Genomic DNA, 12,696 nt, shown 5'->3' on the forward strand with positions numbered 1-12,696 from the left:
ATAGGACTAGCCGTGATGCACCAGCTACACCATACATGCTTATAAAATACACATTTTAGGGATTAAAGATGCTCAATGCATGGAGGGACCAACTCCCCTGGGGACCTCTTCCTTATCCCTTCTCTGCTATAGCAATTCCTGCACCAATAATTTAAATAGCATGAAGCACAGACAGTAATTGAAGGGGACAGAGGAGCTCAGGTAAAGAGAGAAAAGAGACCAGGAAACTAGGAGATTCCCCCAAGGAAAAGGGGAAGGAAACTATAAAAAACCACTTTTGTCTACGGCCAACTGGTCTATGGGGTGTATGTGGGTGTTCTCCCCACGAGGAACATGTGTGGGATCTGTGCAGAAGCATAAATTCACCCGGAGTGCAGGTCGTCTTAAAAAAAGAAGGCAGCCAGGGCTCTAGGAAAGCACTGTTTTCAGCGGATTGTTTGGAAAAGCAGTGTGTTCTCAGAGGCATGCCTGTCCTGCTGGTGGTGTCTGCCCTCCCGCCTTATACTGCAGCTACAGGACACAAGGATGATTGGAGAGGACCGTGGGGCTCCTGTCACTCTGATGTTGGCTGAAAAGAGGCCCGCGGGCCGCACTGGCAGCGTGGGTTTTCTGGGCAGACAAACGTGTATAACCTCTCTCTCTGGTTCCAGGACGATGCGTCTCTTTCTGGTGTGTCTCTTCAGCATCTGGGGTCTGGCTGCCCCTGAGCACTACGTCGTGGAAGACATCTGCACCGCGAAGCCGCGCGACATCCCGGTGAATCCCATCTGCATCTATCGCAACCCCGAGAAGAAGCCGCAGGAGGCCGAGGGGCAAGACACAGGGAAGGACAAGCTCCCAGAGGGTACTAACCCCCGGGTCTGGGAGCTGTCGAAGGCCAACTCCCGCTTTGCCGTTGTCTTCTACAAGTACCTGGCTGACTCCAAGGACAACGGGGAAAACATCTTTATGTCTCCCCTCAGTATTTCTACGGCCTTCGCCATGACCAAGCTCGGAGCTTGTGGTAGCACCCTCCAGCAGCTCATGGAGGTCAGTGGTGCTCCCTCAGCCTTTTCTGGGGTCTGAAAGGCCACAAAGGCTACAGTGGCCAGGGTGCTAAAGGGCTCTCTGGGTCAGGATGGCTCCCTGGCTTGGGATGGGAGACGTTTATTTAAACAAGCCCCTGGAAAGGACATACACAGGCTGTTTCTCTCTGGATTTGTTTAGATCCCAGCTCTTTCCTCTGATTCCGTATTCGGATCCAGCATTCAGGGTGGATTTCCTGGGTTTGAGAGGTTAGTTTTCATCTGGAGGAAAGGAAGCCCAGTTGAGGGGTGAGGGAAGGGAACGGGAATAGTTTGTTTCTTGTAGATTGGGCAAGCACATAGCTGAGCAGACAGCTTAGCCTTTTCTCATGCAAAAAGCAGGAAAAGCCATGGTATTGAGTCCCACTGAGAGAAGCTCTTTTTCACACTCCCTCCCTCTCTCTTGGGACAAAAATAAGACATGTGGGACACCCTGCATCCCACCTGGCTTCCAGATCTCAGTTACTTCTGGAGTAAGTGATGTTGGGATCACTTGCTGTCATCCACACAGTCCAGGGTAGAGGAGAGCAGTGAACCACATCTCCCAAAACCTTCCCTTGTGCCTTCCCTTCTGGGCAGCCCTCCCTGCTGGAAGAGGACCCTTCTGTCCCTAAGCCACCCAGGATGCAGAGCTGCTCTCCGTATCTCCCCCTTTTCCCTACAAAAGGGCCACTAAAACCACCTTTGCCTCATACAAAACTCCGCCAGAGCTTCTGGATGTTTGTGTGGAGCAACGTGCTATGGGATTTTCTGTGCCTTAAAGCCCTGAGCTTGGATAGTGGTAGACAAATCATAAATGTCATTTCAGCTGGAATAGATAAGAAAAGAATTCATTGTGCTGCAGAAATGTAGCCTCACAATGCTTGCTACGTAGTTCCATTCCCTGCAGAAATAGAGAACGTGTACCAGAATTACTCAACAGGCCAGGAGGATTGCTCCTGGGAAGGAGCAGCCTTAGGCTTCATCATAAGAAGGTTTAGCACCAACCTTGCGAGTCCTCCTGTGACCGGCACTGACCCCAGACCTGCTTCTAGCTGGGTGGTGTTTAAATCCTCTGGTTTGGACTCCAAGGTCTCAGGCTAGTGATGTGTTGCTTTTATGTAGATTTGGGTTCCAAATTAAACGCGGAGGGTGAAGCTGTAAGGGGCTGCGAATTTCTTGGCCCCACATTTGCGGCTGTTGAGCAGCAGGTAGAGGCAGGATCATCACTGGCTATGGGAGCACGAGAGCCTGCTCATGGATTCCTTCTCACTGTTTATCTCCTCCAGGTCTTTCACTTCGACACCATTTCAGAGAAAACATCCGATCAGATCCACTTCTTCTTTGCCAAGCTGAACTGCCGGCTTTACAAGAAAGCCAACAAATCCTCAGAGCTGGTATCAGCCAACCGCCTCTTTGGGGAGAAATCCTTGGTCTTTAATGAGACTTACCAGAACATTAGTGAAATAGTTTATGGAGCGAAACTCTGGCCCTTGAACTTCAAAGTGAGTTTGAACTACTTGGGGGCTTTTCTTTTTCGTTTTTGTCCGTCTGTCCTGCTTTTGCTGTGTCCCTCCCTTTTGCCCACGGGGAGCGCCTTGTTGCGGGTGCATGGCACATGGGTGGAGGCAGGAGGGTGTATGGGACGCAGCAGCTGCTGTCTCAGCTCACCTTAACCACAGTCACATCCCAGCTTCTCACTTCTAACCACTGCTGGGGCAGCGTCCTCTGCGAGCGGACACACGCTCTGCGCTCCTGCAGAAGGGATACAAAGAAATATTTAAAAGCCTTGACTTAACTTTTGTTTTTTTGGGGGTCTCTTCCATCAGGAGAAGCCAGAACTTTCCAGGAACATCATTAATGAGTGGGTGGCTAATAAGACCGAGAGACGCATTACAGAAGTGATCCCAGAAAGAGGTATTGATGACCTCACTGTCTTGGTACTGGTCAACACCATTTATTTTAAGGTATGGTGAAGAAAACGGGGGGAGCAGACCATTTCCCCGGGGGAAAACACGATGCTCATGTTTGTCCTCTCCATCTCCCTCTTAGGGGCACTGGAAATCGCAGTTCCCAGCTCCAAACACAAAACTGGATTTATTTCATAAAGCCAACGGTGAAACCTGCAAAGTCCCAATTATGTACCAAGAGTCCAAATTCCACCACGTGTCCATTCCCCAGGACAAAGTCCAGGTGCTGGAGCTGCCTTACAGAGGGGACGATATCACGATGGTGCTGGTCCTGCCCCAGGCTGGGACGACGCTGGTGGAGGTGGAGCGAGACCTGACATCGGAGAAGCTGCAGGGCTGGATAGACTCCATGAGAGAGATGTCTCTCTTTGTCTACCTCCCTCGCTTCCGCGTTGAGGACAGCTTCAGCGTCAAAGAGAAGCTGAGAAAAATGGGGCTGGAAGATCTCTTCAGTCCGGAAAATGCCAGACTCCCAGGTCCGATGCAGAGACGGGGTGGTGCGGGGTGGAGGTGGGAGGAAGCCGTTCCTCCACAGGCACAGTAGGCGCAGCAGCACGTGAGGAACAAGAACACAGAAGCATTTACGTGTCACTGCAGTCAGTGACAGACTCTGTGGTCAGTCCCATCGTGGACGTGCAGCCCTGCTCTGCCGTCAGGGTGTGAGAGTTAGGCAGCTGCAGTTGGTGGAGGACATTCTTGCCTTAGTACAGATGTGTCTTCTGCTTGAACACAGGCCTTGAAGGGGCTCTTCTTGAGCTGCTGTCTATAACACGTGGTTTTAACTTTCTCCATTTTGTATTGCAGGTATCATTGCAGAGGGCCGTACAGACTTGTACGTATCTGAGGCTTTCCACAAAGCCTTCCTCGAGGTAAGCCTTGTTTTGCCCCAGGAAGTGTCTTCCTCTTTGTTTTTAAAAATATGAACCATTAAATTTCTTCCCAGAAAGGGTTGTTGGGCATCGGAACAGGCTGCCCAGGGCAGTAGTGGAGGCACCATCCTGGAGGTGTTTAAAAGGCATTTAGATGAGGTTTTTAGGGACGTGGGTTAGTGCCAGAGTTAGGTTAATGGTTGGACTTGATGATCTTGAAGGGTCTGTTTCAACCAAAATGATTCTATGATTCAAAGAAAAAATAGCTCTGACCCTATGCTGTTCAGTTCCTCAGCAGTTTGGGGTTTTGAGGAGGAAGGGGAGGAAGAAGAGCACTCTCCTTACTGCCTAATGCCCATCTTTTAATCCCGTCTTCTCTTTTGGTTGGTAGGTGAATGAAGAAGGCAGCGAGGCATCAGCTGCTACAGCTGTCACCGTCTCGGGCCGTTCCTTCCCCATGAACAGAATAATCTTCAATGCCAACAGGCCCTTCCTGCTTTTCATCCGGGAAGCCTCCCTCAACACCATCATCTTCATGGGCAGAATAGCTGATCCTTGCTCCTAAAGCGGCTGTCGGGCCCTCGCTTCTCCCTTCTCTGCCCCTGGCCAAGGGGCGGTGGGTATTGCCACAAAGCCCAGGCTGCTCCTGGGGTGGCTGGTTTTACTGTTTGGTGCGTGCTGCAGGGAGGGACTGTGTCCAGCCGGGCTGTTACCTCTCCTCCTCGCTGTGTCAGGCTGGGCAGAGGGCACCTCACCTCCTCCATCCTTCTTGCAAAGGGAAGCTCAATTTTTTCCGGCATCAGTGTTTTAGTGGCACTTAAACCCAAGTGCAGCATTGCTGTCATTCTTATATCCAGCCCTCCTCCCTTTAAGGCCTCAATCTGTAACTCTGATACCCTGGTACATTAAAAACCCACAGATATGTATGTAACAAACTGATCTCTGAATGGACAGTTTTCACTAAGTCACTTCCTAGACTTATTTAAACTTTCCTTTTGCAAAGTCCCAGCAGAACAACCCCACGCTGGAGAGGTCCATGGAACAACCGCAGCCCAAGGGCATGTGCTGGCTGGGCTGGAAACCCTGGCCCGGGTTGGCCAGAGAGGTGGTGGATGAACCATCCCTGGAGACATCCCAGGCCAGGCTGGACGGGGCTCTGAGCAACCTGAGCTGGTGAAGATGTCCCTGCTCATGGCAGGGGGCACTGGGGGAGCTGGGAAGGCCCCTCCAACCCAAACTGTTCTGTGATCTTTACACAGCCCTGCACGGAACAGTTGGTAGGTAGAAGCGCTGCCCAACACCAGCACCCTACTTGCCAACAGCTCTGGCGTGTCCAAGTGCTGAGCAATCACTAGTTAAAGCTTCACGCAGCTGAGGCTTTGAGTGTGTCTCTCTGAGCAGTAAGCTTTAAATGAGGCCCATGCTAAAAGTGAAAAGCAGAGGTGTCTATGAACCAGTGCCTGGGTAAGGTAAACAACATCCATAAGTCTGTTAAAAGCCTGATATTTCACCTGTGAGTTTACTCCTAGAGCTGAGGTGTCATGGCCTGCTGCCATGCCACCTGTCTGATCCCATCTCTGGTCCATGCTGCTGTGGGACCTTGGACAGGGTTGTTTTCAAGGTGCAGAAGAGCATGTGGTGAGCTTTCCTCTAAGATCTTCTACATTGACAGCAGCTTTTTCCAACAAGAAGGGCAGTGAAGCACAGTTCTGTTATCAGTACATGTTGCAGAAGTGTTGTGTGCAGACAGCTGCTCAAACACCAGTCCATGATGCTCCCTAGTGTGCCATTTACTCTGGATTTTGTAGGATCAAACATCTGCCTTGATCAAGGTGTCCTCTTGGCAGCAATTCCCAAGCAATGAGGGAGCTAAGTTAGATGTGCCAGTCTGGGGAAGAACTGGTGTGGAAAGGTGTTTGGTCACGTCTGGGAACATCTCTTTAGGTTTGGAAGGCTTTGTTGCCCTCTTTCCCCTGTGATCCAGTAGGAAGGTTTGAGCATCTGTGTTTGTGTTGCAAGTGGTTGGGACACGTAGAGTCACCTCCTCTGTCACGGAGCTGACAGATCAACCAAATTCAGAAATTCCTCCCCTCCCGCATCCTACTCTGGCAGGCACCGCTGTGTCTGTTCTTGCTGGATCCCATCTTCTGCTTCCTTACCTCCTGGTGCAGCTCCAGAAACGTACAACCTCCTCCTGTAACCTCTACGTTTCTGGTTGTGCTTGGGGCTGTGAAGGCTGGTGGAAGAGGAGGGCTGGAGGTGTCCCTGCTATGAAACCAAACCCAGGATGTCATCTTGCTGCGAGAGGAAGCGGGCACTCGGCTGGCAGTGAGAGCACAGCGCTTTCTCCACACGGTGAGACCGAAAAGGGCTGAGCTCTTGGAATTGATGACACAAAGCTCATTAAAAGAAAAAGGACAGAAATCACCTAAGACAGCAGGACAAGCAGCCTGGCCCAGCCCAGCTGCTCTGCATTGCTGAGCTCAGAGCGGTGTAACACCACCCTTTGAAGTGGCAGCAAACATCAGTGTCAGACCGGCTCCATCAGGTACAAAACACAGACGACAACCTGAGTATTAAACCATTTAATTCTCAAACCACTCACATGCATAATGTTCTTTTACACAGTGTTAAAAGAAAGAAGAAAATTCAATTTGTTTTCTTTTTAATACAAACAGAATTTCAAGTATACATTTATAGAATTTTCCAAGATTCCTACCCAAGTTGCTAAGTTTTCATTCACATTGTTCTTAAAGCTGTCCAACAAGAGCTTTTTTTTAAAAAACGTTGTTTTGCTAAACTGCTTTCATTGCAATTGTACAGTCCCCTCTACCATTGTGTTCTTTCCCCCTTCCCCAGCTCTGGTTCTCCCCGACCCTTGCCCACCCCCTCCAGCGGCGCTGGAGGAGGAAGAGGAAGGTGATGGTGAAGGACCAGCTTGGGAACAGCTTGTACCATCACTTCAGAACAGTCTGATCGCCACAAGATACACGCAGCAGGCTCACGGTTCAACCTACTGCACACTAGTGTGAACACTGACTTTTTACTTCTCTTTGAAAAAAAAGGATTGCAACCAAAAAAAACCATTAATTAAAAAACAAAAGGAGGATAATTAGTACAGCAGGAAACTTCTTAACTGTGAAAGGAAGTCTTGAGTGTTAGGACACCTGTCCTAAAAAGCCTGATTTATAGATGAACAGTTGAAGGCGACAGCACAATTTTTCTTACGAATGGTTACTCTGCAAACCAGCTCAGAGCAGAATCAATGTGGGACACACAAACTTGGATTGCAAATAAAAAATACTGAACTGACTAGGGTTCCATATCCACATTATGGGAAAAAGAAACCAAACCAACACAATAATCCCAGTAACAACTTGGTGGTGGCTCTGCTTGCTCAGCTCAGCCCTGTGCCTGTGGACGGGCCGTCTGCTGCCATGTCACTGGGTGTAAATTCTGACCTGGAATAAACGGGATTTAAATGTTCTTTAGAGGCAAGGGTGGGGTGATTTTGTGACCGATTATGAAGCGCTGGGGCAGGCCGGCGAGCGCCGGGCCCGTTGGTGCTGCAGCGGGGCGGCGGGAGCGGAGGTAGAGCTGCCGCGGAGCTGCCGGGCTGTGCAGCCGCAGCCCCGCGCCGGACACGCCGCCCCCTCCAGCGACAGCCGCGCTCGTCCTACAGTTTAAAGTGCATTTCTTCAGTAAAGGATTTTTTTTCTTATTTTTTTTCTTATTTTTTTCTTCTTTTTTATTTTTCTAAGAGGAACCTATTTAAAGTGCTGTTCTAGTTTGGAAAGGGACTCTTGTTTAGGAAAAAAATGGCACCTTTTCACACAAGAGATCTGCTCTCTTGTATGTATTCTTACGTATATATAGCTATATAAATTCGCAGAGTTAGATCTGCTGATTAATGACCAACATATAAAAGTGTTTTGCTTATTTTATTGCTTTTGTTTCCTTGCTGCCTGCTCCGGGAGATGGATTCTCCTCTTACCTTCCACACCATTCATTAATTTCGCAGTGCAGGACGCTGAGCTCGCAGCAGCCTTTGGCCCGCAGGACACTTTGTTATAACACAGAAATACGTGGAATAACGCAAACAAAGCCGCCACGAGCTGCCGCAGCCCCGGAGCGAACCTGGGAGGGTCACAGCGAGAAACAGGGGACGAAGGACCACGAAAGGTCCCCCCCTGCTCCTGCCAGATGCCATTTTCATAGAGTCACTTTACAGAGCAGACCTGCATTTCTGAAACACAGAGGTAAGGAAAAACAAACCTATTTTGCTTTATTTAAGTGAAAGCTTTGCTGATAGAGTGTGTAGCGTGGTAACCTCAGCACTCCAAGAGAGAGAGGTAGTTACTGTCCTGTGAATCTTCTGCTGCTTAACGCAACGTAATTTCTAGAGCGATTGCTCAAAAAACAAAAAGGAAAGGAAAATAAATCCTGTGCTCCTTATTAAAAGTTATCCCAGTTAAATCTTTCTGTTGAAGACATACTTGACTATTCCCTCTAAGAGGCTTCTATATTATTTAGGAATTGATTGTCAGTTTAGTTCATTACGAAATGAAATCTGATTAGTAAATTGCTATAGGAAGCCGCTTATATTGTTAACTCCTGTTCTGATACTCTGCTCTTCCCTGCTCGGCGAGGAAGCGCTTGATCGCCAGGGCCCCTCTTTGGGGGTTATTGTCACAGCTCATCCGCTACGGCATCGTGGTGTGACCGCGTGGGACAGCATTTCATGCTCTGGGCAGTTTGAGTGGAAACGTCACAAAGAGCTCCCAGTGTCACGTTCACAGTGTTGTACAGGGAAATGGGGTGACACGGGGGAAAGGGGGGGCAGAGGGCGGCTCTGCAGACAACTGGGAGCTTCAGCTCCTGTTGGAGACACCAGAAGCTCAGGGGAAAACCGCATCCCTTTTTAGGCAAAGGCAGTACTTTGAATAACTTGCTTTCATTCCTGCAAACTAACCTCTGATACGGTCTCCTCCTGTTCTTTGCTGACCCTCCCTGTGAGCGTGGGGCACAAGGTGAGGAATACGTTCCCACAAAACATACAGCTGCGTATTATTCTTCTCCTAACTCAGCAAAGTCCCTGTTTTGCCGCCAAGCGGGATTACTCTCGCACCCCTCGGCCTGTCCTACCTGTCAGCGATTTTACGTACATCAACACAAAAGAAACGTGCCTTATTTGCGTGACAACACTCCCCTTTTGCTTCAGATGATTTCTTGGAGGTGCTTGCCTGTGACAGCATCACTCTGGAAGCTGTTGCCCATCAGCTTTCTGTCCAGGCAAGAACTCCAGGGGAGCCAAAAGGAATTAGTCTTAAGCAAAAGCTATGACAAAATTCTGCTCCCCATCCCAAATTCACCTGCAATCCAGAAAACTGCTTCCCGAACAGCACAGCTCCAGCTCTCAAAACCTTCTGACGCGCAATAAAGTATTAAGTAAAAGCTTCACAGTAATCCACAGAGTTTCCTTAGATGTGTAAGCGCTAAGAAAACAGCACAACGGGAGCACAAACTCCCATCTCAAACCAATGCCCCAGGCACGTGGGTGAATGAATGGACCCCAGCACAGCCCTCAGGCTAAACACAACTCTTTAAACTTGACCAGGGAACTAACAGCATCAGGTTAAAACTCATTTCCAAGAAGCTTCTCAGCTGTAGTGTTGCGATTCCTCCCCCTGCCCCAGGCTGAGCAATTTCAATCGTATTTTTCTTGTTTTATGCTGCTAGTTTACAACCAGTAGTAAAACTAACCAATCTAGCTTCATTTGTTGTTTCTAATTAGTTTCACAGTTTCATAGCCAATGGTACTGGGTCTGACTGCAAAGGTAACCAGAAGGTTTAAATAAATAAGCTTCACTACAATATAAAAATAACGAAGACACGTAACCATAGATCTGAGGAGGAAGGGGGGTTAACTACATTGACAAAAACTAAGTAAAGGTGGAGGCTTAACATTGCTGACAGTCTGCAAATAATTAATGCACTGATTCTCTTTGTTTTAAAGTACTGCCTTAGATAACTGCAGTAAAATAATAGAATATGTCAGATTAAACAAGTAACTTACACAGCAGTATTTAAAAGATACCTGAATACGTTTCAAAAGCTTAACTGATACGAACTAGGAAGCCCATTAAAGCTGCCCATTTTTACGTTATAACACTAAAAAAATTAACAACAATACAGCTTGGCGTAGTCCGATGGAAACAGGAACCCGGAGGCTGCAGTCACGCATAGGGAGCTGCTGGATTCCACAGACTGTGGCACCCAAGATGCTATTTCACGGATTAATCATTAACAAACGAAGAAAATTGTAACTGGAATACACTGGTAGGATAAACCACTATCCTTTGTCTTGCGTTTTGCAGCAGGCAGTGGGTTGATATTTTATACTCCAGGGGAGTGATGGAAGAGCCCAGAAAAAGGGAGGGTGGGAGGGGGACCCTGTGGCCCCAGCCCTGCCTCCCCCCCAAAGCAAGACGAACTCTTGCCTGGTCACATCTGGGGCATCTCCCAGGATGGAGACTTCCCAGCCTCTCTGGACAACCCGTTCCAACACTGTTTGGCTGTGCTCACAGTGAAAAAATGTAATACCTAACCTGAATGTCGCTGGTATAACCTCCTGCCTACCGCTGCTGCTCCTTCCACCGCCTGCCTCTGAGAAGAGTTGGGCTCCGTCTTCTCTGCAGTGCCCCCTTGGCTGCTGAGTTTCAACAGAAGAAATGACACGGGTAAAAGCAGAGAGCGCTGAAATGGAAGCAAACCTCGGTTTACAACAGCTTGAACGCACGCTAGAAAATGTAACATCCAGCAAACGGCACTTCGAAATCTGTCTGGTGCTCCCCATTTCCAGCCTTCAGAGCAAACCTGCCTCTGCCAGCGACTCACTGGTTTCCCTTCGCCCCCACTCGTGGCTCCAGGCCAGAGAACGCGGGTGACGCTCTAACGCCGTAGGACAGCTTTTCCATTCTGCCCAACGCCTCCTCTTGGTTTTCACTGCCAACAGCCCCAGCCAGTGCTGAAAACAGATGAGCCCCCTACTTATTTTGGGTGTCTCCCTCCTCCCTGCTAAGCCAGCCTCCTTTCCTTGCTATTTCTGTTTGCACTTTGCAGATCTCCCCGTGAGAACGACTCAGCCGGCGTGTCCCTGGCTATCTGAAGACACTCCAGCTAACACAGGCAAACATCTGCGCGGTGGAAGTGCTGCTGTCTGTCGTTTTGTGGGCCTTTGCGTTTTGTGAAGCCTTTGCGGCGCTCATCAGCGCACAAGGAAAGGGCAACACGTCTGTGGCTGGAGGGAGATTTGCCACCACTCCTAAAAACTTCTAAGGAAATACAATAAAACCGGCTTTGTCAGAGGTGTGATGTGAATCACGCTCTCCGTGATGTAAGCAGGTCCCCATCACCAGGTTCGGATTAACAGTGTTCTTCTCCTTCCCTCCAAGCCCATTTCTCTCCCAACACTAAGCCCAGGTTGGAAGGGACCACAAGGATCATCTGGTCCAACCTTTCTTGGCAAAAGTGTAGTGTAGACAAGCTGGCTCAGCACCCTATCCAACTGAATTGTAAGTGTCCAGTGTTGGGGAATGCACCACTCTTGTGGGACATGATTCCAATGGCTGATTGTTCTCATAGGGGAAAAAACTCCCCACTTGTGCCCAATCGGAATCTCCCCGGGAGTAACTTGTACCCATCACTCCTCATATTTTCCATGGGCCCTCTTGTAACAAGGGGTCTCCATCTGCTTTGCAGCCACCTGTTAAAATATGGGCATGTGGTGCTGAGCTCTCCCTTAAGCTGCCATTTCTCCGGGCTGAACAGTTCTCTCAGCCACCTGCCCGGCAAGCTCAACGGGCACAGCTCAGACCACTTTGGCAATAGTTCACCATCCTTTTGGTTTTCAAAGGTGCCCATTTACGTGGGGCACCTCTAGCCTGGGCACCCAGCACCCCCCGGCTCCCCATCCACGCCATCCATGCATTGACATACCTGCTGTGGGTCTTAGTGGAAACACAGTGTTCAAACGCTACCATTTTTCCTTGCCCAAATTTCTGAAACGGCCCATCTCACCCTGCAAAAACAAGGATCTGAATAGAAGTTAACAGCCCAAACCCCCAGACCTACTCCACCGCCCTGCCAAAAGCAGGTTGAACTCCGCATCTGCAAAAGCCTTTGACAAACCCAACTTTTTGGTTCACGATTCCCTTCCTAAGATTCCCCTGGCGGGCTCCCTGTGCCGTGCGTCAGTGCTGACTGTGTTCCTGATGCCGAAAGCAGTGAAGTCTGGTGTTTGTTACCAACTTGGGGAGCTGAAGCGCTCACGCAATGGGAAACCACAAGGAAAATATCCCAAGAAAATCCCACCAGCAACTCAATCCACACCGCGACAGGGACCGGCTCTCCACAAACACCCTTCTTCGTGCCTCCAGCCTCTATGGCAGCAGAAAAACCACCTTACAACCATTACCTCCTACAGACACAGGTTTTAAACCTTCTCCAAAGTCCTACAAAGTCCTTCTGGTGGGTATTATAGAAATTGGTCATAGATCACAAACTGATGCTAGATGAGAATTTAACAGAACATAAAAATCATGAGGGAGGGAGCTAAGACTTTTCAACGTTTCCATGAAAAGAATTAAAGCTTTAAAATAAATAGTAGTTTTTGGTCCATGTCCAAAGCCATCAGAATGATGATGGGGCCAGCCAGCAGCACGCATTTACAACCCAGTCACCCAAAGCCTTACGTTCCACTGAACACCAAGGGAACACAGGATTCTGTGTACTGACACCAGTGCTACTTTATAA

At 49.1% G+C, this 12,696-nt stretch overlaps 1 protein-coding gene across 1 annotated transcript; it reads left to right on the forward strand.

Moving 5' to 3' along the window:
- Positions 1–642: 642 nt before the first annotated feature.
- On the forward strand, positions 643–4,447 carry SERPINC1 (serpin family C member 1; the record flags this gene model as incomplete). The annotated part of the gene is made up of 6 exons (XM_080349244.1): positions 643–1,029; positions 2,333–2,548; positions 2,873–3,010; positions 3,096–3,489; positions 3,818–3,882; positions 4,274–4,447. The coding sequence occupies exons 1-6, from the start codon at positions 655–657 to the stop codon at positions 4,445–4,447; spliced, it is 1,362 nt and encodes a 453-aa protein (XP_080205370.1). The 5' UTR covers positions 643–654.
- Positions 4,448–12,696: the final 8,249 nt, after the last annotated feature.

Source organism: Nesoenas mayeri (genome assembly GCF_963082525.1).
Source record: "Nesoenas mayeri genome assembly, chromosome: 8".
Classification (NCBI taxonomy): Eukaryota; Metazoa; Chordata; class Aves; order Columbiformes; family Columbidae; genus Nesoenas; species Nesoenas mayeri.